The following is a 26,652-nucleotide window of genomic DNA, read 5'->3' on the forward strand; positions in this document are numbered from 1 at the left end:
GTCTCTGAATTCTGGTCCTTAGTATATTGAACTGCAATATTTTGTGTGACTGTTTAAATATCTCAAGGGGTGTTTTTTCCACTTCCTATGCAGAATAAAGTTCAGTATTTCTCAAATAGGCTATTTTACATGAGATTTGTATTAGCCAAATAATGTCAGGCAAGTTTATCAAAGATACAAAAGACAGCTTTGGGCCCCATCAGCATTACAAAGACCAATTTTTACTGCAAAGGTATAAATACATAGTTTATGTACTTTTTGGGGGTAATCTGCTACAAGTTTAAACTCTATATTTCATTATTGATTCAAGGAAAGACTGTTTGCTAAAGAAAATATGTTTTTCTGAAATATTGCTAGTACTTTTCCAAAATGAATGGACCTTTAAGGAAAGAAGTAGAAAAATGGATGTGCCTCTGAAATAAAAATATTTAATTAAATGAAAAGGGAATACCTATTCAATTGTGTACACACATTTTATTTTTATGTTTTTATTTACTATGTTATAGTTAGATGTTAACTTATAAAATTATTTAACTTGAGAATTCGTACATTAGATCTGAATAATTCAGCATAAAATTTTGCATTTACATTGATCTTTTATTGCCTTCAGTACAGTTTTTGTAGTAAAATATTTTTCTTGATATTGCTATACAACTTACAGATGGGTAGAAAATGGAGTTTTCTTTTAGCATTTCATAGTATTCTTTGTATCTCAGTAATCAATTTCATTATTAATAGAAATATTTCCCAAATTAACGAGATTTGAAAAAATGCATCTTGCTTAGTGTAACAGTGAGTTAATAATTTGTTTTTAAAGATTCTTATAGCGTATGACAGTATTGGCATCTGTCAAAGCTTAGATGAGGTTACCAACTGGCAAACGGGGTAGACACATGTATGCATAAGGTGTTTTACTCAGGTTGATGGGATTACCATCCAGTCTGATGTCTTCAAGAGCCCTACGCACATAAGTAAAATCTTTCATTTTGCAGAAGGTGTCTTCGTGTATCTCTTGAATATTGTTGTTCTAAAAAAAAAAAAAAGGGTATCAGAATAGTTGCCTGAAAGTAATTTTTTATTCTTTGAAGAACAATTTATGGATGTATTTTCAGTGCATAGAGATATACTTGATTGAACCCAAGGGACCAGATTGTGGCTGCAAGTCATCAACAGAGAAATCTTCCAATCGGGGGAAAATTTCTTGGCCAGTGCAAAGCTTCAAAACTGAGTAACTCAAACCATGTAGCAGAGACAGGCTTTGCAGGAGGGGGCTGGTAGAATTACAGAGAATTTTCATTTCCAGGATCGTATTGAAGAGCCTTATTAATGCAAATTGGAACCATCATAGGCCAGTCCAAAAATCATAGAACCGTAATTATCATCCTGACAGCTTGATAAGCCTCAACCTGCAAATCCACAAATCTGCAATTTGATCTGTGACAAATTTCTTTCCCCCAGGCCCTCTCATATTAGCTTAACCCACATCTGTATACATACAGGGAAAATTGAATTCTTTAGGCTTTATTCCTTTGATTTAAATTCCTCTTATATACCTTATCTTCACTGAGCTTTTGTTCTTGAAGTGAACCATTTTGAACAATGAATTGCTAGAATACAATATTGTCTGGAACATGAGACTAAAAAGGTCATCTCGTAAAATGAGAGCTGTCTGAAAATTCTTCCCTTCTCCATTCCTTTGCTAGTCAGAAATTGGTGTGGAAAAAGTCCAGCTCACTAGCTTTGGTCTGTAGCACATAGCACTGTATATTTAATTTACAGGCATGCGCAGGTGAAAAAAATAGTCAGCTAGCAGGCAGAGTATTTCTATAGATTTATTTATTGAAACATTATGTATGGTACATCAGGTTATTTATTCCAAGTTTTTTTGCTGCATTATGTAATAAATAAAAGCACCTTCTGATAATCAAAACTGGGCATTGGTACAGGAGGAGATAAAGGGAAAGAAGCAGAGATGGAAAAGGTTAAAAGGAAAAATTCAGAAACAAAGATTTAGGTAAAAGCAAATACAAAAAAAAGGATTACAGAAAGATGATGGATAGGATGTTCCAACAGAGTCAAATGGAAAAGTTTGGCTGAAAAAATGTTAGCAACTGGGAATTTGTTTTATTAAGAGAATGAAATGCTCTGAGTATAGATACATCCAATATGTAAAGCAACTCTGTTTGGGTACCTAAAAGTATTCCTGTTCGAAGATTTGTATGAGCAGTGTGAGGGATTTCTGTCTTTGAAGTCTCTCAGACTAACATTGCTCTTGACAGCTGTGAACGTAACTTTAATCTGTACTAACAATAAATCTAGAATTTTATGTTTGAAAAATACTGTATTACAAATTCCAATAATTAATGCTTAGCTGAGCTAAACTTCTTTCAAATATTGCATTCACTAGTTAATTGTATGTTTCCAATAGTTTGTTTAGTCAACTAAGTACACTTCTGCATAAACAGAAGAAACAAACCAAGACAATAGTTACCCTTTCCAGTTTTACTTGCTATTTCAACATGATATATAGAGCCATTACTTTTGTAGCCTACCTGGAGATGAAGAGCTTGGAGGTTTTCAGGAAGCGGCAATGGAATATGATCCAAGTTATTGTCAGTGATGTAAAGATGCTGCAGTTCATGCAGATCCTAGAGGATGAAGGAAAAAGGCAGGGGAAAATGATAGACATTTTTGAAAATCTCTAGCAAGTAAGTTTGAAAACTATCACTGCAATGAGCACCACTGGATACTAACACATTTTGTTTCAGCATGATATGGTTGAAAAGGCAGAAATTCAAAGACAGTCATGAACTTCCATTTGCACAGGCTGAGAATTGTTGCTTTTAAAGATTAGATGTTTGGATTAAAATGAAGGAAAAAACATCTTTGAAATGTCTAGATACTTAATAATTAGAGATTATTTCAATGATGTTGTTCTAAAGCAAAAATACTGCCACTCCCAGTCATTATGCAGAAAGGCTTCCTATTCTGTCTGTTTTCTTGCTTTTGTGACAAGCTTACTCAATTTTGTAGAAGTGTATTAGTGTTGAAGCAAATTATAACTGCATAAGAAATGCCTGAGCTAAAAATAAATTTCTCATTCCATTTGAAAAAGTAAATCATTTTCTCCCTTGACTTAGTGGAAGAAGCAGCTTCATCTGGTAATTATAACAATAATAAGATATAAACTTGGCTAGGTCTATAAGGCTCGGTAGAATACTCTCATTTTGCCCCCTTTTTACACACAAAAGTTATCATGGTACCTAACTACTTTGAGTGCAGTGTCCTAGTTTAATTCCTACTGACAGAACTCTGAGATATCAGGGTGAGGGTTCTTGGCAAATATGGGAGATAAAGGCTGACTCCTTCATGGCTAAAATCAGGAGAGTGCAGAAGAAAAGAGTGCTAGGCCAGAGTCTTGATTTGGGGGACTGATTTTTGCCCATCATTCCTATTGCCAACACCTGCCTTACGTTGGGCTAGGAGAAAATATCTGATTCAGTAACTGCTGTTGGTTGCTTCATTAAGAGCCTGTCTTCCAAAGGAAGAATTCAGAGATGGCTGGTTACAACTACCTTCTTCGATGCAATTGAATAGGTCACATGAACCAGGTCTAACATATGAAGCTAGCCTATATTCTATAATGACTTCAGATTTCACATGTAATTAGGAGCAGCACATGGCTGCTTCTCCCCACCAAAATTCTCGAGGAAGGATGATCACTCAGAGGTTCTGATTTCCCTGCTTTTGGAAAGGAAGAAGTATAGAAAGTATGGAAAGAAAGTATATACATTTAATGAATACTCTAGCATGTTCCCATGTAGATACATGGCAGAGTAAGTTTGAAGCAGTGGCATCCATAGCTTTGCCCTTCCCTCTTGCCTACTTGCAAGGGAACATCAAACAGCTTCCTGGAGTCTTGCTAGTCATGTGGGTAGTTGGTTCATAGATACAAACATAGTGTGGCATCGCATGTCTTGTGTGGATCTTTGTAAAGAATAAAAAGGGTTTTCATGTCCAGCTAATAGTGCTTATACATCTTGCTCCATCTTTATAGATTACCCAGCAGCCAGCCCAGTAGTGGTGCCTATAATCTGCACGGTTTTACTACTGTAGAAGGACATTTAGGCTGCTACCACATCCTTTGGAGAGAGGAAGAAAAGATTTTTCACATCAAACCCAGACTTACTTTAAATGCCTCGTTACGTATACCTCTGTGACCAAGCCTGTTCTTACTAACATCGATGAATGTTAAGGTAGATGGTAACTTGGGGAGTTGCCTTATCCTATTGTCACGCAGCACCAGCTCCTCAAGTTGGGGCAATCTCCGGAAGGCATCTTCATGGATCTCTGATATAAAGTTTGCAGTCAAATCAATCCTCTTTAAATTGTCTGGCAGAGAAATAAGATACAACAAGCATGTAAGAATGTATTTCCTGAAAGTTTTAAAAAAGAAAAAGGCAAATGGGTTATTTTAATTACAGGTGAAGTGTCTTAAATCAGGTCCATTCGAGACCCACTATGTGGCAGCTCTCTCTCTCTCTAATGCAATAATCTCTATTTGAACAGTTCTCCTAAGAAAGGGGACCAACATCTCCTTCTCATCCTGTTTAAAATTGCTTGTGTCATTCTTCATACATCTTTCAGTGAAAGATTTTTAAATTAATAGTTTTAAAATTTCTGTGTGTTCTGGGAATCTTTTAAAAGGTTATCTTTTGGAAAAATAACATTTAAAGGGAAATAAACATATTCTCTACCACCTTGTTCCACGTTTTTTTTATTTTCAACATTTTCCCATATGTAAGAAATTTGATATATTGACTTGTTTCTAAAATACACTCAAACACTTTTTCCAATCAAAAAAAAGAAAATTAAACTTATTTTTCGCAAAAGAGAACAATGTCTAAATATCAGTGCATTAATATGCATTAATTTTAAATGCATTATTCTGTAACTTACTTCTGTTTTCCACCCAGAATGTTTTTCATGGTTATTTTATTTTATTTTATTTTATTTATTATTTTTTTCTTATGTTAGAAGTATATTTTGGCCTCAATACATTTTTACTCTTCTTAGTATTTATTCCCCTTGGTTTTTTTATATACCAGTTGTGTTCCTTCCCAACCTTCATCTTGGTTTGAGCAAACCAAACTCTTATAGTTTTCTTTTGTAAAGGATCGTTGCATTCCCCTGAATTATTGTTGTAGCCTTTTTTGGTACTGAGTCCACACTTCTCATCATGAAATCAATTAGCATTAGTTACACAAAGTTAGGTCTAAACCAAAAAACAAAGAATGTGGCTTGATACTCAGGCTGGTGAGAGTATAGCAGTCCCTAAACAGGGTAGGCTTAATACTTCCTGAAAAATCAGGTATCTTTAAGAATCTCAAGTAGGAAATGTGAAAATATAAGCTCTATAAATCACCAGTTTTGGCCAGTTTTAGGCCACAAATGGTTTTGGATTAGGAGTTTTCATTTATTGAAGATTTTCCTAGATAATTCTGGAGTAAACCAATGAACATATACTTTAAAGGTAAAATTTAAAGGTAAAATTCCTTTCACACAGATACTTTGCAAATACTTGAAAGTATGTCTACCTGAGAACTTGTCTTGTTCAGGAAAACAGTACGTTCTAATATGCTACAAATGTTCCATGAGGTTTGGGTTTTTTTCTGCCTTTCTAAAGCTGATTACAAGTAACAGCAAAAAGATAGATGAACGTTGTTATTTCTAATAATTCAAAAATTTGACAGAGAATCTGCATTTGAAGTACTGACCTTTACATTCAAAAGTAGCAAACCACTTTTCCATAGGTGCATTTATGTGTATAATCCTACTGTCATCAAACATTACATAAAATGCATCACTACGTCTTAGATTAGTATGAGCCAGAAATAATAGAAATTAAAGATAATTGCAACAACAGTACTATCCATACTTAAGTTAGCAAAGTCATTTCTGTTGATCTTCCTGATTCTGTTGTAGCGTGAGTAGAAATATGTGGTTTTCTTAGGCAATGGTGGAACAGCATCAAGCTCATGATCATCACAGTAGACTGTGGTCCCTAGGCATGTACACAAAAGGCAAGTGGGAAGACCTATCAAACAATTTAAAAGAAAACAGTTTGTTACAAAAAAAAAAGTACAAAAATGATTTGTAAATTACTATAATAAAATGCTCACCTAAGCAGATAATAAGATTTTGCTGATGATAAAGTTCATTCCCGTTCTGTTTTGATCACCACATCATATAATTGCAACAAGAAAGTGATTAAATTCTGCTTGAAACTAATTTTTTTTCTGCCTATGCCTATTAGAAGGTCATTTAGCTTGTTCTGATACAATGTTTCTCAGACTATAACAATAGAATATTAGGTGACAGCAGCCAACCAAAGATCAATTTCCCCCTATGCTGGAAAATGTGCCCTTCCATCTAGATGGAGGAATAACAGCTGATGACTGAAACTTGTTGTGATTTCCCACGTTTGGTTCTGTAAACAGTACTTCTGAATAATTTGTAAGGAAATTAATATTTTTCTACAGATCTATGGAGAAGAACCTCAATTTTCTTTGCATGTTGTTTAATTATATTTTCTGATTCAGAAATTCAGCATCATGAAAAATTTCTATGTCAGTCTGAGTTAAGGTAACTTGTAAACTGTGTTAAGAAAACATTTGGTGATCACCAGAAGTTCATGAAAATGAACAATTAAGCTATTTCACCTCAGTCATAAAACTGCATGAATTCAGAAGTTTCTTTTAATGATACTGTTCAAATTTGGTTAGAATTGTGACACTGACCGGTTTGTCTGAATGTCATTTTTAGTAGGAAAAGTTGTTAGTTGCTATGTGTGTTGAATTTTTGATACATCTTTTCTTTGATTATGGGTATAAATCAGCATATCTGTTTCTCATCTTTTAATCCCATAGAAATACTTTTCTGTTTCATGTTTTCCTCCTCCTTGTAGCAGACGACTCATTGTTCTGGTTACTTTATAGAATAGTAGCATAATTAATGAGTATGAAAATGTTTTTCTTGCAAATGAGTTTTTTCTCCAGATCATGGAGAAGACGGAAGATTTGTTGTCTTAATCTGTGTCAGTTACAAACAGGCAGCAGTAACTAACTGAAGAGTGGACTATATATGTGGTGTCTTTTCAGGTAAGATTCAGTGATCAGAGTACTGTCTTATTTGAGAATCTCTACTTGGGCATCCAGGAATAACATTTCTGGAGAGATAAGACTGTTTTTATACTTTCCCTTCCTCCACAGGACAGTTTAAATTAGCTACAGGGAACAAGCCTGACACAGGGAAAAAATAAATTGTCACACCTTGAACCATTCCAGCAAATCTAGTCCTAAATGAATGTAGAGTTGAGATGGCTGATATTTTTTCAAAATATTGCAACATAGTGCAGGAAGAGAGTTTTCCCTTCTGTCCTGTTTTTCATCTTGGAGGAGTGGTATTTGTCACCTATGGCTGGTGTAGACTGAAAAAGGACAGAGGCATGGGAAGGATTCAAAAAGATATCAACAAGAAAAATGAACTTGGCTTGATGTTCCTGAGCCTTACAGTCTTCTATCCAGTACCAAGCCAAGAACAGCAGCAACATCTGACAGGAAAATATGTTGCTGAAATAAATAAAGACAGAAAAAAAGTCTGATTTGATATGTTACAGCTTTGAGCCTCCCATGCATATCTTTAGTTGATGCGCTAGTTGATTTGCATTCAGTGCTCAAAAATGTTGACAGATACAGAATTCATAATATATAATACTTACGTGAAATGTTTTGTAACATCCTGCAGCTTTCAAAATTGAAGAAAATTGTGGGTTTTTTTCAGGACTGTCCTGGGGAATTCTCATTTCCATTTTTGTTTGGTTTGACATCAGTGTATTTTTTTTGCCTGGCCAAAGCTCACTAGGAATATGTATAAAAACATGACTAGGAATGATTAATTTCTCTTCACTGAACACACAATTTTGGAAGCATGAACTCGTTTGGGGTTTTTTTTTTCCCCATTTCATTTGTCTTCTGTGGCACTCAGTTATAGTGTTAGGCATAGTAAAAAGTAGGATTTTCCTGTTGTTGTATGTTGATCACCATAAAACACAAAAACCCATCACAATAGTGGATAACTCTAGTGAGCTTCAACTACAAGAGTTTAGAGTAGCAGCTAACAAATGCCAGTTATTAGCATCACTGTTTGTGTGGGAGAGGGACAGATTGTGTTTTACAATTTTAATTCTCCTGTGAGATGTAGAAAGTTCTTATTTCACCATAGCTAGTCAGAAGAACAGAAAATCAGCTTCACCCAAAATTTCTAAATAGCTCCCTTTCCTTAAGTTTCACAGTTTCTAGTTTTCATGGTCAAGAATTCTTCAACATTTTAATTATATTTTGTATGAACACATTTACAAAAACTATGTAACAAATCATTATAAAATAAAGATAGTTGGTAATGATATTGAAATCTAAGCCAATAAAAAAGTACTGGTAATATTTGCCAGCCATTAGCAAATTTTTAAGTTGTGTTTAAGTGTTAAGTAACATTTTACTTGGAAAAAAAATCTTTGTTGGCACACAGTTATTTTCATAGTGAAATAGTATGGAAACATTTTGACTAGGCACCCGTCTGACTTCAGAGCATTCAAGATAGGCGTGTTATACCTCTCTTCAGTAAGAGAGGTACAGAAATTACATACCTCCTCTTCAGTAAGAGAGGTAAACATTTATAAGCAAGCAAAGTGGGCTCACTCAAAAGCAAAGCTACACATGCAAACCTCATTTCTTGTTCCTACTAACCGTCTTGAGTTTGGGGTCCAAGAACCCCAGACCCCTGTGCTGAAGACCCATCAATTAATTTTGGTGTTGATGCTTCCTCCTCAAGTTCTTCTGTCAATGGTGCAGAAGAATAACTCTCTTGAATTATAGAAGGTAGTGCTGTCCCAATCTCTGTCTAGGGAAAATTAAGAGGGAACAGGAAATGTTACTGTTTACTTCCACTGCCAGCTGTTTCTCTTCCAGTTATTCATATTCTCCCACTAGAGGTCGTATATGTTCTGAGGTTTAGTGCTTGAGCTGCATTTTATCTGGCAGCTATAATGAATTCTGGTGATGTGTAAGCAATTCATGAAACTCCAACTTATTCACTTTTTAGCTCAGTGTTTTAAATGTTTTGTTGTATGCACACATGCATATACTTCATTAGTGAGAACATGTACTAACAAAATGCTTTTTCCACATTTATTTAAAGTTAGATTTGTGACAAAAATTGATATATTCTGTGTTACAAATGAAAATTTGCTGTGAAGCATCAAAAGATGCAAGTCATTTGACCATAAAATTGTAAATTGTACCAGCATAAATCCAAATCCAATGTAGCCATGCAGGCTCTGTTTTAAGAACACTAACATGCTTTCAAAATCTTATTATCTATTATCTGAGAATTCTGAAGTCTAAATTCACATACATTGCTACTACGTTGACAGTATTTTTGTAAATTTTTTTTTTTTAATCTGAACACCAGAAGGGTCTGGTTAGCTTCATTCATCAGTGGCTGTATTATGTAGTATGAAAAATTAAGAATATAAATAAAAACTGTTAGATAAAATCTTGATTTAGGAAAATCCTATAGAATTTGGCAGACCCTTCATGGAACTAAAAACCTTATTTTTTCTTCTCTGCTTAACATGATTAGTCAAACGAGTAAAATTTATTGTATTAACTTTAATTCTAAAGATGCATTCTGTTGCGTTGCTATATGACAACTTCAGGATAAAAATGAAGATGTAGCAATTTTCTTGCATCGTATCACCCCTCATAAAAAGAGCATTGCAGACTTGCCAGGCTTGTTGCAGATGGGTCTATGTTTGCAAAAAGGCAGAGTGGTTTACTGTAATCACACAGACACTGAGAATCTACTCTAATTGTGTGACCTTTGGAAGCTACTTTACCACTGTATCTTGATTTCCCCATGTGTAATAATATTGTCTGACCAGGGCCTCCTTTGAAAATGTACTTTTTATTTTTTAAATCCCAGACAATGAATTAGTGTCCTTATAGGGCTTTGCACATCTGAGGTACTGTTTAAAAGTTAGGTAATACATCCACCCCTGTGGGTGCTGCACCCTTGTGCTGACGTTAACACTCCTTAGCATATATCTAAGCCATGACCAAAACCAGGAATTTTGTCACAGTACCTTTATCCCAAGTGTAAAGACACTGAAGCCTAAAATTGTGCTTTAATAAAGATTTTCCTTGACTGCAGCATTCTAGCACACCACCACCAAAAAAATATTGAATCCTGAGTTTTTCACCTGACCAAACATCTTTTTTGAGATCATCCCCCAGCTACTGGCTGGCTTTGCTGTCTCCATGGAGAACCGGTTGTTGAAATCACTCACACTAGTGCACATAAATTCTAATTGTAAAAGACAGGTAAAAGTAGATTGTGTCCAGACTGGACAAGTGGTTAGGATTTTTTAAATTAGGCTTTCTATGTAAACTATACAAGTTAAAGGAGCTAACACACCCGAGATCTGGGTCCAAGCATGAGCAAAGCTTTTGCTGTATTTGGATCCCAATTTGAATCTCTTAGCTTAACTATATAATATTCAGCAAGTAGAGTTATTTTTGTCTTAATATTCCTGGATAGGATAGATTTTAAATATATTTATGTGAAATATTCATGTACATTCATATGTGTATATATATTTGCCACAATTTTGTAAGAAAACACTTTACACTTCATAACACACTCTCTGGATCTTGCAGTGTAGCTATATAGCATTACTAGCAGTATTAAACACTGTGATCCTGGACTTCCTGAGAACATCTAATTAACCATCTAAAATCTGCTTTTTGCACAGAACTAATTTGGTTTAAATTGTATAGTGGCCATACGTTCAAACATTTTACATCAATTAGTTTCACTGAAGACAAAGAATATGGAAGCAATGAAAAACTGGGAAGCACTCTGAACCTCACAGACTGAGATTTGACTGAGCACACTTCAGGTTTTCTGTATATTCTTTAGCTGTATTCCAATACCCTATTACTAAGTAGGGTTTATGGATAAAAATGCTCAGTTACTAAGATCATAACTTTGCAGAAGGCAGGGTGATCAAGTGACCAAAATGAACTTCAGCTGAACTATGACTGAGTAACCTGTTGGTGTAAGTAGGAGTAAGGATGTACCTTGTTGCTTTGTGCAGACAAATACACAATGTTCCCATCTGCAGCACTGACAGTAAGACAGCTTAACCAGGAATGGACTTGGGGACAAATCAAAAGAAGACTTTGGGAACAAAGGAAATGGGACAGATGTTCTCCGAATGGAGGAAGCCTAGAGGGAGAGACGCATTCCAGACTTTTATTGACCTGCACTAAAGTGCTTGCACATGCTGTATGTTTCTTCACCAGTTTTGTGGAAATCAGATAAGAGTACCTGTCCTGAACTTTGGAACATAATTGGGAGATTTTGAGACCTATTAACGGCTTTGTATGCATCTTTTGTGGCAGTTCTACTGAAAATAATGTTCTGGAGAAGAGCATTTTCAAGATATGGTTTGTAAATAGGCTTCAAACCTAAGATAATGTTCCTTTCACTTGTCATGGGATTTGGGTCATTTACACTGACTGCTGCTTCTCTGAATATTTGAGGGCATACATTATGGAACTTACTAGCTTGAGTTTTGTGATTTGCTTTATGCTTTCTCAACTGTTCTTAGCTGATTAATCACTGTAGCTGTTGGATACCAAAGCAGAGGTATTAACTTCTAGGAATTCTGTTTCTAGACTGTCATCTCTCTTATTACAGGATGTTATCTAGTTTTGGAGATGGACAGCTGAAAGCCTCCACATAGTTCCCTTGCCAATGTGCTAAATCTGGGTTCTAAAGAAACTGTTCCAAGCAGTTAGCATTATCTATCCAGTCTGCTGCACCAGCTGTGACTGTCATAAAAAATACCAATTATTATAGTGAATTTAATGATGTTGCCATTTTTACACTGGTAACAGAGTAGGAGTTCACTGATACATGCGTATTACATACCAGACCCACAGCACGAGCACTATTTGCTTGCTGTACATAGGTTGGACTTGAACCAGTAACCTAAAGGTAAAAGTCTGTTTCCCATTATTGGTCATCTGATCCATGCAGCTTTCTATCTTTTACATGTTTGATAAATCACGCAAGCTTGTAACAAGACAAAGATGTTTCTTGGACTATATACTGTACAGAATGATCCTTCGTCTTCCAGATGTTTGTTTATTTTTGGCAACATGCACTTTACTAAAAAATTGAAACAGAAATGATTCTATATCACTTAATGATATTATTCTCCATAGGTTTTTTTGGGGGGGTGGGTTGTATTTCCTTTGCTACTCTAATTAAAATTCTTTATGAAAAATCACAAAGCAGGAAGAATATTGTAGAGAAATACAATAAAGCATGTTTAACTTTGCCAATAGTTGCAAGTCTTCAAATCATAATCAGCCTTCCAAGCCAGATTTAATACACGGCGTAAGAAAACACTGAAAGGGAATCACATCACCTATCTTTAGCTATCTGGCTATGTGGTTAATAGTTACCCTACCCTGTCTTTGCAATCAATCAAGAGATTCAGAGAATACCAGTGCAGAATATTAGCCACAGAACATGCCAAAGGAGAATGATATCTTTCCTAAGATTGCATGGAGTATCTATTTTTGCCCCTCCTATATTTATTCAGTGTGACTATATTTACAAATGAAACTGCTTAATGTGGATGACCAGTTGAGAGGCACTTTCAGGTACAAAAGTCAAGAGAACAGAAGTCTGAACATATCAATGAGCAACAAAACACAATTGGTAAAAGTCAACTTGCAACTTCAGTCATCCCTAGGCTAGGCATTCAGTCTGTGCTAGCATCCTTTCACAGTCACCAGAGAACAACACGAAACTTATGAAAAGCAGCTCTAGCCACTGACCACAGATGCTTCTTTTAGGATGGGCTCTTTAGGTATCTATCTCTCACCATTGGCTGAAAAGGAGGCGAGACAAATGAAAAGTTTTTTAGGATTAGAAACGGCTCAAGAGGCTGAGCTGTGAAAAAAAAAAAGATTAAAGAGTATCTGTGGGCTAGGAGTCAGTAGGGATGGAACAGAATAGAAACGTAGACAACAGTAACCTATATGAGGATTACGGACCCACATAATATATGCAAAGCAATAAAATACAGAAAATAAACAGATTTAAAGAGGTAAATTGCAAGGCTGAAAGTCATCAGTTGCCACATTTTTCTTCTAAGGTGGTGTAATTCCAGTGACAGATGTTTTGTTTGTTGTTTTATGTCTACGTCTTTTAGGATCAAAGTTGATATATTACATGTAATAAATTTAAATCTACAGGAGAATCTGAAGTGTGTCCTGTTTCAGTGCTTCTTTTACTGCAAAAAATATACTTAAACAAAAGTGCAGAACTTAAAAAGAAACATTATAAACTGTAAGGGACAGTTGTACCACACACTGACCCATCAAAAGGAACTAGTTTCCCCCACAGCTGTTCTGAAACTACCAAAGGCTTACAAGAAAATGTCTAATTATGGTAGAGGTTTTTGGTTTGTTTTTCTTTCCAAATGGGGCTCGTATTTGTTTGTTCTTTAATTTTGCATTTAAGGTCTTCTTTTCTTCTGTTGTTCTATCTCAAAACTAAATAGATCTGTGAGCTATTGCATGTTAATGCAATAACTACTTAGATTGCAAATTACACAGCTCAGATAAATTTTCATTTTCTTGTACAGAGCTACATAAATAAGTTGTGTGGAGAAATTAGTGTAATAAAACTCAATGAGATGATGGGGAAGGGGAAGGTGATATTTGTTTACAAAATTTCTCAGTAAACTGATTTTACCTACTCACACTCATTCTCTCAGATTTTAATCACTTGCCCATTTACACCCACATACTCCCACGTACCTAAAAGTGTATGCCTGAGTGGTCTGGCCAGGATCACCTGTATTCAACACAGAAGACAAGGGACAGAAGCTATTGACTCCTTATAGTGCCTCTGGGGTTCTTCTTGGCAAGCATTGAAAACTAATCTTTGAACAGGTTTTTATCTCCTTTAGGATTCACTGGCTGTTATGGGGCAGTCGTTTTCCCTCAGAGTCTTGGATACTCCAGCATCCATGAATCTTACACCAGGTTGCTCCCCATTGCCTCCTTTGCATCATTGGGAATGTAATTTCACAATGGCCAACACAGAAAGGAATGGTATATATTTTATTCTACAACCTTATTTCCTGTCTGCTGGTGGTAGGATGAAGGGTCTTCACCGAGAAGTCATCTGTGCTGTGATGTTATCAGGGTGCAGGACCTTTGATTTTGGCATAAACAAGACATTCCTCCATTTTGCTACTGGGAACAGTGTTCTGGAAGTGGTGCGGTTGGGTACAGTGTCCTTCATTATCAATACAGGCCATGCTTTTAACCCTTTAAGCCTTCTAGGTTTTTTAAGTTATTTTGTTGTTTCTGCTGTGTCTTACATACACATACACACATAAATTTCCTTTCATACTTCAGTCAGATCAACCTTAATATTTAAGTTACAGAGCTCTAGATTTGTTAATGCAGTTCTCTACAAATTAATATCTGTGGCTTCTGCCTTGGAAAATTTAGGTAGACTTTGAGGTTCTTATAATTAGTCTTAGAAAGAGAAGTAGTCTCTTTAGCATCGTGACCACAGAATATCTAAAAGCTTCTTGTCTCAAAAGCAAGTGTATTTGTGTCATGTCTGATTTTAGCTGAGTAAAAACATTTATGCTGCACAGCATTGCTACAGAGATTTTACTTACTAATTCTGTTGTCTGAGAATGAAGGAAGTCTATATAAATGGAGCTAATCTGGATTTCCATAAGTACAAATGAAGTCAAAGTCTCATTCCAGCACTGTATTTGAAATTACAGATTTTATTTCTAACATTCTGCATTGAGGGCTATGTAATATCTAAGTTAGCCTACAGCAGATGTTTCTTTGGAACAGTGCTGAAGTTTTGCAAGATATAAAATTTCAAAGAGAAACATGCCATTTTTAGAAACCAGAACAGGGCTCTTTGCACTATTATAAAGCACAAAAGGACTGAAAACTAGTCCCAGCTATTTAATGAAGATTTCCACAGGAGCTTCTGCTGATCCAAGCCACAAAGTAGACATACACAGCCAGACAAACCAAGTTGGAGATCACTCAGATGACCAGAGTATCTACCAGAAACTTTGTCAGCCCTCAGACCTGTGGTAAGGACCTGCATCAGCTGGACTTCCAGAGGTCACTGTAAAGGAGGGTTCAGGGTCACAAGCATATTTCCTCATGCAGTCCAGGCAGACCAGGCACTGCTGGAGCTGAACATGCTTTTGCCCAGTTCACCAGCCTGGCTTTTCCTAAATGCACTGTGATTTCTTTGAATCTGAACTACAACCAAAAAGTGTTAGAAACATGAACAAAAGGGACTAGACTCACTCCGCTTAACTTCAGACATGGAGTTTAAGTGTCCTATTTAGTAGCTTAGTCTCCTTACAATCCGGCTGGAGACAGTGGAGGAGGAGTCACTTCCTGAGGGTGTTTCAACACACATAGGTTGTGAATCAACTTCCTGAGGTGCCTGTCCATCTTCCTTTGACTGTAAAGGAGACCATACAGAGGCAACCTTATTTTTTACCAGACTGCAAGGCCAAAGTCTGGTGTCAGATCTGCTCTTCCTCTCATTTCTACAGCTTATAGCACAAAGACATTTCATCTGATTTGATACAATCCAGTACATGCATGTAGCCTGCAGTGAACAGACGTAGTGCTCTCAAGCTGCTATATCTCCAGAACTAGAGAAGTTTCTAATAGTTTAGGTTTGTCTTCTCAGTGTGGACTGTTGTGCTATATAGAAATGCCTTGTCAGTGTAAGATCAGTTAAGATTTAGTGACAGGTCCAGTATATGAATATGGTGCAAGGAAGAAAGTGCTGAGGACAGGGGCATGGGTGTGATGCATTTCCTGCCACTGGGAGGGACATTCTGCATCATAACAATAGGCATTGCTACACAACTCTAAAAATAAGGAACACCAATATCGAAAAAGGAATAATAATGATAGAACGTTTTTTATGCACATTGATTTTTTGTATTTCCTACTTTTTCTTGAGCATATGGTCTAAGCTCTACATCCAGGATCAATAGCTGCAGCTATTTTATCCACAGCTATTTCCCCTTCTATTAAAAAGAGCTAAATCAGGAGTGGAAGTTGAAAAGCAGAAATTGGAAGCTGATTCAAGCTTAAATCTCCTGTAAAGAAAATCAGAGCCAAAACCACTCTTGAGAAGTAACATTCAAAGTAAATTTTCAATCCCCAGAATTCTGTGATGTTACAATAGGGACTGTGCTGCTATGAAATATATATAATTACTGCAGTACCATTTCTATACTATTGTTTTACTTTAAACGAAACAAAAAAAAATGGTACAAGTCATTAAAAACAATAACTATGCTGATACTAGTGGACAGTCCACCAAGTCTTTAAGCATCTAACAAGATACTAGGTTGCATTGAGGAATCTAGGGAAAGAAATTCAGTGAAGTTTTACTTAGCTAACTCAGGTGCCTGATACATATTGTGCAGCTAAGGATTCTGGCAGAAATTGCAATAGGGCTTTACAGTTATGCATGTTCCAAAGAATTTATTGAGCTATCTATCTCACACTTAAAGCTATTTGTGTAGGGAATGAGGCATTCATGCACCTAAGTAATTCAAAGAACTCATCTGCTATATTCGCAAACCTGTTTTACTCTGTTTCAGTTCAGATGAAAACAAAGGTGCTGGTTCTCCATTCATCCAAGAAGCAAGAGATCTGAGATGTAAGTTACTAGCCTGAGGAGGCTGGCACTCCAAAAACCTCTGTTCCAGTAGACATCCTAACCACCAAACGGGGGCCAGAGGCAAGTTTGGATGAGATGTTGAAACAAAGCCAGAATACATCCAAAGAGGCAAAACTCATGGCAGGAGAAGGAGAACAAGCCAAAGGAAACATGATTATGTAGCCTGATATGAAAGGAACTGAGACCTGGGACCTTTTCAAAGGAATATTAATGTCCCATGCATTAGACAATCACTAAACAAGAACAAAGACAGAAATGACTCAGAGCAGACTTGGAGCAGAACCACAACACTCCCCCCTCTGAGCTGTGTACCAAACCGTGCTCTGGATTCTGTTTTGATTGGCTTTAAAATGATTCTTATCTTAAATGATTTTTAAATGGGATAGAAATGCACACGTTATTTAGCTTAACAGTGTTCAGAAAAAATATATAGCCATGGGTACAATTTAGGAATTTGGGGTAATTTTCTAAAATATCTGTATCCTTGTTTCATACCCCACGTCAGTAGGGATGATGCACACTACTTCTTTCTGGAAGAAACCACAAAACTGGAAGTCTGGGAAAAAGAAAGGTTTAAGTGACCAGGGGAATTGAGGTAGCAACCATCTACTGTAAAAAGTCTATGTAATCTCACTGTGGAGTTTCAGCTGCCACCTCTCTCATGGGAATTTCAAACATTGTGATAGTTACTTTTAAGCAATGAGCCCTTGCTGGGCCAATTTAGGTGTTTTCAGACCAGGACAACTACTTCGAGAATCTTACCTAGTCTGAGACAAGAAAAAGGATGTAGTTACTCTGTTCAGCTAAGGTAGTGGTAACTAATGGCACGCCCAGTATCAGAGTTTTAGGTGCCTAAGAATATCTTAGCCAGTACACTTAGTCTTTATAACATTTTATGTAGCTAAGTGGGTGAGACAAGCTCTTCTTGGATTGTTGTACTAGAACTTAGGCACTAACACGCTATTTCAAATCCTTCCTCTTCATCTTGTGGTATTTCTGCTATTTGCTTTTGCTATATGACAAAACAGTTGAAACATCACTCAGGTATTTCATGACTACTTTTACTCACAGAAATGTTCACCTTTTGTGAACACATCTGTATGGAAGCATATGGAATCAGTTATGAACAGTAACAGTTATGAATGTAAGAGCTGTAGTCAAAGCCTTTCTGAAAAAGTAGAAAATTTCCTATTTGGGGATAAAGCTTCAAATGGTAAATTTAATTATCTATCTTATCAACTATGTAGTTATCTGACTTCTATATTACTTGTACTGATTTATAAGTTTTTTAAAAGTGTATACGACATGTTCTGAAAAGTCATTGCATATCTGTCTTGAAATCTTTTTTAATCAGATACCTGCTACAAAGGTAGAAACAGCAGTGTAAGCTTCTCTTAACTGTGCAGAATGGTAAGAGGGAGTTCTTGCACAAGTAAGATCCATCTTCGTGTGTGTTAAGGTAGCAGCAGAGATGCTTTGTGTGTATGCACACGTACATATAAGTGAATGTGTGTGTATGACTCAAGTTCTGAGCTTTGTGTAGGCACCTGAATATTCTATTATCAGTTTGATTCAAATTCAACAAGCTAGTGTGGGATCAAATATTAGGCTTTCACAGTGCTTGTTTCTGATTATTTTGTGGATTGTACTTTCCAGCTCACCTCTTTTGTATACACAGACCCAGACCAACATATATTCAGCTCCCTTGTTTTGCTGTTTATTCAGTGCTAGGATAACTCCCTTGCTTCTCAGCCTCACTGATAGCCTATTTTATTGATGAAAATATTTTTCTGATACCCCTGTATTTTCACTTCTTATTTTTCTAACTTAGCTTTTCCTACTTGAAGGAAAATGGACTGGTTATGTTTAACAGGCATTGTAATCAAAAGTTTGCAATATGGTTTTATTAGAAATCAGTAGCTGATGTATATAGGAATCTTTCTCCACAATTTGTTTTTCTCACACACTATCCAAACAAAGTTTTAGTTTCAAAGGGGGAAAAACTCTGAGCCTTCTGTTTTACCAGGAAGAAGCTTACACAAGAATGCCTCTGACAGTCTGGTTTTATTGTATCCATTTTAAAGAAGGAAATCCGTCTTTGTATATGTTTGCAGAGCAGTTGGGACAATGTAGACCAAATCTTGACTGGGGCCTCTGGACCCTATTGTGATATAATTATTCATTGAAAATAGTAATGGAACTTACAGTGAAGAAAAGGGGTGATACAGCAGCTCATGTTTATAGTGTTGTAACTGTCAGTTTCAGAAGATAAATCCGACACAAATCTTGTACACTACCTTACAGTGACATTCCTTTGCAGTCTCTTTCTCCTTTAGGGCCTTGGAATTTCTTCCTTGATAATAGGTTTTTCTTTTACATTGCCTTTTTATACCATTATCTGTGAAAGAGTTGATATTGTTCTCTCTAAAGTCTCTATACACGTTTTATTTCTGAGTGATATATTGATTGAGTTTTTTCAGTAACAATTTCCCTTTGGATGAAAAGCTTGAGCTAGGTCTTCCATGTCTCACTAACCTGGGAACTTGGAAACCACAGATTTTATAGCACAAATTTGACCCATCTAATACATGACAATGCATAGCGTTGAGGATTCAATACAATTCTCCCAAGTAATTCACAGCTACAAGTATTTTCCGCATGCAAAAGCTTTGCATTAAAAAAAGTGTTCCATGTACACGTATTGAATACAATGAAAAGAGTGCAAGAAATGAAACAGATCTTCTGACGTTAGCAGGCAATGCTAGATAACCTCTGATTTCCATTGTTAAGTAATTTTTCCAAACCTTAAAGTTACTCTACAATCTAGGAGAAAAATAGACAGATTTCAAGTGGAAAAATATCAACAGCTCTTATCCAGATAAAATGTTCTCGGAAAGATTTTTGCAAGCCAGTGAAATGTGTGTGTATATACACGCATACACTTCATTTTTGGCATACATACTTCACAAGGAAAAATACTTCCAGAGTATGAGAACTAGAAAAGAAGTCATGAACTTGGACTCAGTCACTTTTTTTAACTTTATTAAGCTGAAATTTTGGTGCTAACCCTGAGACGGGTGCTTAGGGTCTATCTAAAGTTATTTGAGGAAGATAGGGGTACTGGGTCTGGCTGGGAGCAAGTTAGCTTTCCCCATAGCAGCCCTCATAGTGCTGTACTTTGTAGCTAGAACAGTGTTGATAACACGCCAATGTTTTGGCTACTGCTGAACAGTGCTCGCACAGCATCAAGGCTGTTTCTCCAATCCTCCTCCTCACCTCAAGCTGGTTAGCTGGGGGTGGGGAAGAGGGTGGGAGGGGACATAGCTAGGACAGCCGACCCAACCTGACCAAAGGGATATTTCATACCATATGGCATCATGCTCAGCCATAAAATCTAAGAGAAAGGAGGCTGGGGGAGGGCAGGCTTTGTTATTAAGGCGTTTGTCTTCCAAAGCAACTGCTACGTGTACTGGGGCCCTACTTCCCAGGAAGTGTTTGGACATCACCGGCTGATGGGAAGTAGAGAATAAATCTTTTCGTTTTGCTTTTATTCTGCGCACAATCGTTGCTTTCCTTCATTAAACTGCCTTTATCTCAACTCACGAGTTTTTAATCTTTATTTCCCCCTCTGTCCCTCTGAGTAGGTGGAGTGAGAAGGTGGCTTGATGGACACCTGGCAACCTGCCCAGGTCAGCCCACCACAATAGATATCCCAGGAGAATGATTCTTACTTGTCTTGGAGGATGGTCTTGGGATACAATGCCTAATTTTAGCCAGATAGAATGAGTAGAAGGAATCCCTCCATAATTACCTTTACCTCTAGGTCTTTCCTCATTTTGGTGGTTACACATTGAATGAGTGACTACAGTACACAATGGATAACATTCTGGAAAGGGCATACTGACATAGGCGCTTTAGTGTAATTCCTTAAGATGCACAGGTACCTAATTCCCAAAATCAACAGGAGCAACACACTGAATGCATCTGAAGTCCAAGTCAGTCTCTGGGACCTGCTCAAAACCAGTTGGGCACACAACCTTGGAAGTTTTCATTTCTCCAATGAGTCTACAAATGTGTTAAACAGAATGATTTATATTTGCAAATAACTGAATTCTAAAATCTTGAATTGAAGTCAGCAACAACAGAAAATACTATTTTGTTTTTTCTCCACTATTTCAGAAGGCTAAAGACATGATTCAGAGTTCTCTAAAAGGAAATCCAGGCCTTAAATCAGGCCCTAAAGAGTTACTGTACACATGCTAGATCTAATGAAGGCCTGCTGTTTGTCTGGGTCTCTGTGGTATTGCTCATCATTTAAGCTATGCATAATAAAAACTAACCCGTGACCTTGCAAAAATACTGGGTTTTACATATACAGCCACTTGTGTAGTTCACATCTTTACAATAAAAGGGAGCAAAGAAAGTCATAACCACGATCAAGAAATCAAATGTATTCTGTTTAAAACTTGAGTGACATCAATAATATTCAGTGTCTAAAAGATAATGTGCAAGACTGACATGCGTGTCTATAAAAGCTGCTTGATTTCTACAGCACTAATCACTCTGAGCTCTCCTGGGTTTAGGGGAATTGTGAATGCTTGGGTTTCTTTTGGGTGGTACATGGTAAGAGGAATGTAAGCAAAAAGATTTTGGCTAAACATCTAGAAAAAAAGGCTCTCTCAGGGAGGTTCATCCATATGCAAAGTAACATTCCTTCCAACTGCTATGATGGATGACCTTCGCTTGATGAATTTTAAGAAGGCTGTCTGAAGAGCTCAGTAATGGGAGACAATCCTCCTCTGGAAAAGAAGTTTACAAGACAAAATGAAAAGACTTTTTGGACTCTGCCTATTCCATGCTTCCCTAAAGAAAGCAACTTGTGAGAGGACCTGTTGTATCATTTCTTGTGGGGTGCAATATTGATCATCCTGCGTATCCTTTCAGCTGGAAAAGAACGACAGGAGCCTTGCCTTGTCTCTATCCTTTACTCAGAAACTTGGAAAGGGGCCGCTCCATGCTTCAGCATCATAGGACCTCACAGATTGAGCACAGCACAGGAGAGTCCCACCTACCATTCAATGAATTACTAAAAAATCTGTTGTTTAAATGAGAAAATCTCTGTGGTGAGGCATATACAAAATAGCCTCTTCCATTTCTGGGAAAGAAGCCATTTCTGTAGGACTGATAAAGGCTTAATTTTTAAAAGCAGAGACAGACAGGAACTGTGACTTATTAGTCAGTGTGAAATAGAGAGAGCACAAGTATTCAGTGGCTAAAAGTGGGGATGACTTTATCTGGGAAGAAAGCTCAAGTGCATGGGTATGTAAAGAGCTTTGATTCTGCATGGCACAGGGAAGCAGGCCAAAGGCAAAGTAATTTCATTAGAGCAAAGTTCTTCTCAGTCCTTCTTAGATGAGAAAATTTATTTCCTCCAAACTGTAAGGTTCTGATCTTAGTGCAAACTTTGAGATGATTTTTATTTCTTCAGTTCTCCAGTTTGGGGGTATATTTATTCTTAAATTGCCTCTGTCCTTTGATTTCAAGGCTGCTATCCAATTTTGATCTCACCTTGATGAAAGACTAGTTCCTATCCCTCCTTCTGCAATTGTGAATCACTCAAAGGAACATAATTTCATGAATTATGTACTGTTATACCAAAAAGTACTAAAATATCATTTAAAATATTATATATTTAAATTATTATTTAAATGTTATATTTTTCACTCAACTCCTATTGCACTTAATGCTGAATCCTACAGTGCATGTATCACCTTCAGGAAAGTTGTGGCCATGTCTAAGCAGCAGAGTGAGATTAAAATTAATGTAGAGAAATACAGGAACATAGAGGGGGAAGGAGGCATTTAAGTCAACAAAGAGTCCCTTGCTTGTACAGGCAACACATCTTGCTATTTCATACTATAACAGAATTTCAACGTTTTTATTCAGTAATCTTTCTTACTTTCCTGTTTTTCAATTCAAGTGCTTTCCCTTTTCTTTTTTACTTCCTTCTGCCCACTTTCCTAACAGAAATAGAAACCACTAGCATTTATAGCCTGAAATATTTATATTGAACATATCTATTACTATAAGAAATGACCTCAGGAAACAGCATTTTACAACCTCACTTAATGGGGAATGCTGGATGCCCTATCTCAGCTTCCTCTGTGCCTCATCCAGACAGATAAATCACAAGGACAATCTCCAACAGAATTTGTGGCAATGCAAGGAGAGCTGAGGGAAGCATGGTAGCTTTCACCTGCTCTCAAAGATTACCACAAAAAAAAAAAAAAATCAGGAAATATTTTGGCCGCATTGGTATATTGGGGAAAATGTGAATGAACTATGGTGTGTTATTAGTACAGAAAACTGTTGATCAACCAAAGGCAATAGCAACCACATGAGTAGATTTCTCTGCTAAATGTTTTCATGGCCAAGAAAAACTCATCGGTAGCCACTGCATTTGTGCACTTTGGAAAGATAAAATAAATGAAGTTCTGATTACCTCTAATTGATCAGACTGCTCATTTTCATCATAGACAAAGGGGTGAGGCAGTTCTCCAAGCGGTATGTCATAGAACTCAGAATCATAAATAACGGTATCAGTGATAGGCGCAGCTCCAACAGACTCGAAGATAAAAAATCCCAGAAAAATATTTATAAAGGTCTGCATTCTGCTTTCTTTTCTGAAAGAGAAGAAAATGGTCAAAATGGGGATAATCTGGTATTTGCAAGGAATCTATGAAAATTTAATCTCACAAATACAGTACTTATATGTAGGCAACAATATTTCTTATGGATAACTCATATTTATTCATGATGACTCAATGGTTTATTCAGTTTTGCTTCATGAAGAGTCCCTGGATCTGAGAATTTCTGCAGACTGCTTTGGTCATACTAATATTTAGATAATTTAGGAAAGACCTATTCAGTTTTATTGGTATAAAAATAATCTGACCTCAATGAGAAAGTACCTGAAAAGGTGAAAGGAAGATATATATTCATCTTTTTCCCATTTCATCTAACTTCACCTATTTCCACTGCAACATTAGAAAAGGGGTTTTGTGAAGCTAGCCAAAAGCTAAATTATTACATTATTTTTGTCCATCACAATAAAATAATCTTTTGAAATGTACAACAATGTAATTTTGTCTTTCTCCTCCACCATAAAAAAAAAAAAAATTAGAAAACATTAGGACCTCTTTCTTTGTTGTCTCTGCATGAGCAAATCAAAACACTTTTCACCCAGTAGTTGTTTTGCCAAAATATAATTTTAATTGTCTGAATGGTGTGTCATATTTGGACCATCACTTCTGCAATGATCTGGGGATCAATGTAAAAAATAGTCTGTGTCCTCCATATCCCTGTAAGGGACAGTACTCTGCATTCCTTCGTTATTCAATCAACATCATTTTTAAAGTAGTGAGAAATGGTAGCACAGTACAGTCACCTGTTCTCCTTGGAGAACAGAATTGTAAAATAGAATTATCATTCATTTAAAAGTTTCATATTTTAGTAAAATAAATAGAAAATTCATGCTAGGCTTGAATATTAGTGTTTATGCATTCCCTATTCCTTGTAAAACTGATGTATTCACTCTTATTGTATAAGATGCCTGACACAAGGCTCTATTCAGCATTCTTTACTTACATCTTGATTTAGCTACAGCTCTCACTAATTTCACCAAAAACACAGACAGTGATAATGAGTAGTGCATAAGTCTAATAAATTGTACTCCTGATGTGGTGCCATAATACACACACTTAAAAATTTCATTTTTAAACTGTAGCTACTTGAAATAGATTAAGTATAAGAAATGCATGAGACATCTTTTTGAATGTGTGTGCTGAGCAACAAGCTGAATTTTAGCTTCATGAAAAGAGGACTTTATGAAGCTGGTTTAGGCATGAGGATATGAAATTCCTCTGGGGATGGTCAGCAACACAAGGCGTTCATTTTTCCCTTATTTGCTTTATTCAAAAAGACTTTTCAGCTGCTGCTGGGAGAAGCTTGAGTCACTTGGGATTGTATTTGAGAAGACTTAGTTGAATTGCACCTTTCAGTATTCGCTTCCAATATTACTAAAGGTATTCTGCTTCGTTACAAAAAAATGAAATGAAATTAAAAAAAAATAAAAATGCAACCAACCTCTGAAATAAACTGAAGTATACTGGAGCTTGATTTTTTTTTTTCTTTATATTTTCTACCGCCTGCTTTTGACAGGACTAGTTTCAGTCTTATTTTTCTTTTGCATGTCATTTATCCCAAATGATTCAGCTATAAAGGATGTTATCTATTAACCCAAAATGTAATACTAACATATCTGGTGTAATTTTTCCTCTGAATAAACAATTCCTAAATAAAAAATTAATCATTATTCAAAATTGTTTTTGTTTCACATTGCCTAGAAATAAAAGGTTTTTAAGGAGTATAGGGCTTGATAAGTATTTCATTTTGTATATATATCGACAAAACAAGCAAATATAATGGTAATTTCTGTGAAAAAAAATTATTTACCTATGACTATAGTATCTGCACTAACTTGCAGAGTTTGCATGTCTCTGTACTTCCCTTATGTGTAATATATTGGAACACACTGTAATGATATTGGCATCTGCAGTAGCTGTAACATCAAATATTTTGATGAAGATTATGTACTCCTCTCACAGGAAGGAACTAAGACATATCCAGGGAAAAATAAAGTCTCCTCAATCTGCAGCCTTTGAATCAGTATTATGCATGATAAAATAAAACAAATACTATACAAATATTTCCAGCATTAAAAATCCAATTAACTGTTCTAAGAGAGAAGTACCAAAACTTACCTTTAGCTTCCAATCTCTAAAATGGCATGGAGTTACTCAGAATGCAGAGCCAGTGGTATTAGACCCTGACCAATGGCAGTGGCATTCTGGGGCTGTGGGAGGTGGTACAGCTTCTAGCCTCAACTGGAGACCTCAGCCCAGGGAGTTTCTCGGACTTCAAACACCTTTATGTTTGATTTTGCTGAATCAAATTTTAGCAAGGTCAAACAAAGTTTTATTGTAAGCAAATGGCATTTATTTCATGTCACAGCTTTTTACCCTTTCCCCTCAAATTTCTTATTGCTCCTACCAATATACCAATAACAGTTGCATTCTGGAAACAATCTTTTGGGTGTCCTGATAATCTACAAATTCATATTTTCCAACATCCAAAATCAAGGCTTAAGCAAATTGGATTACACATGAATATTTTTTTCCTGTATGTAACATTTCTATTTTGGGGCTCATTGTATGTGATAATGTTTAATGAATTTCCATCTGCTGTGGGTATTACCTGGTATGTATTTAGAGGTACTTTTTTTTTCCTTTACTTTTCTGCAAGTACTTATGAGGCAATACTCATAGGATCTACTCTTTCCAGTATGTTTTCCCTCTGAAGGGGAAATAGCACTTCCTTAGTAGATATGAACTGCTGTACTATGCTGGAAATGATAGGCATACACTGTAGTGTCATGTGCTTTATTATGCCAGAAATAGGTTTTACAATGTCAACAAAAGTCAAGCTATCTCTTTTCATTATTGATGGTATTTTTTTTATTATCACTTAATTCTGTGCTTGCTTTTACATTTACCAGTTTTTTACACAAGATGCAACCATTCCTCTGAACTTCTTCATCATTCCTCCAACTCTTCAATGAAATACACCTCCTAATATTGTCAATGTCCTATACTAACAGTTAGGAAAAGGCAGAATCCATTCCTTATCTATGGA

General features: G+C 36.2%; 1 protein-coding gene across 1 annotated transcript; it reads right to left on the bottom strand.

Annotated features, from left to right (window-relative positions):
- Positions 1 to 426: 426 nt before the first annotated feature.
- EPYC (epiphycan) lies at positions 427 to 25,783 on the bottom strand. Its single transcript, XM_009463919.2, has 7 exons — positions 25,722 to 25,783; positions 23,402 to 23,582; positions 8,805 to 8,958; positions 5,939 to 6,097; positions 4,190 to 4,392; positions 2,553 to 2,648; positions 427 to 1,027 (listed from the first exon to the last, which is right to left on the bottom strand). Exons 2-7 carry the CDS (start codon positions 23,567 to 23,569, stop codon positions 857 to 859), a joined length of 951 nt encoding a protein of 316 aa, XP_009462194.1. The 5' UTR covers positions 23,570 to 23,582; positions 25,722 to 25,783; the 3' UTR covers positions 427 to 856.
- Positions 25,784 to 26,652: the final 869 nt, after the last annotated feature.

The sequence above is a fragment of the Nipponia nippon genome, unplaced genomic scaffold, assembly GCF_047370975.1.
Source record: "Nipponia nippon isolate SJK-2023a ecotype South Korea unplaced genomic scaffold, ASM4737097v1 scaffold_3, whole genome shotgun sequence".
NCBI lineage: Eukaryota > Metazoa > Chordata > Aves > Pelecaniformes > Threskiornithidae > Nipponia > Nipponia nippon.

Coding starts and splice junctions, on each gene's coding strand:
- EPYC (XM_009463919.2), bottom strand. CDS start 23,569: ATGCAGACCTTTATAAATATTTTTCTGGGATTTTTTATCTTCGAGTCT. Junction 8,959..23,401: donor AGCAGTCTGATCAATTAGAG/GTAATCAGAACT, acceptor AATTTTCCCTAG/ACAGAGATTGGGACAGCACT. Junction 4,393..5,938: donor AAATGACTTTGCTAACTTAA/GTATGGATAGTA, acceptor TTTCTCTGCCAG/ACAATTTAAAGAGGATTGAT.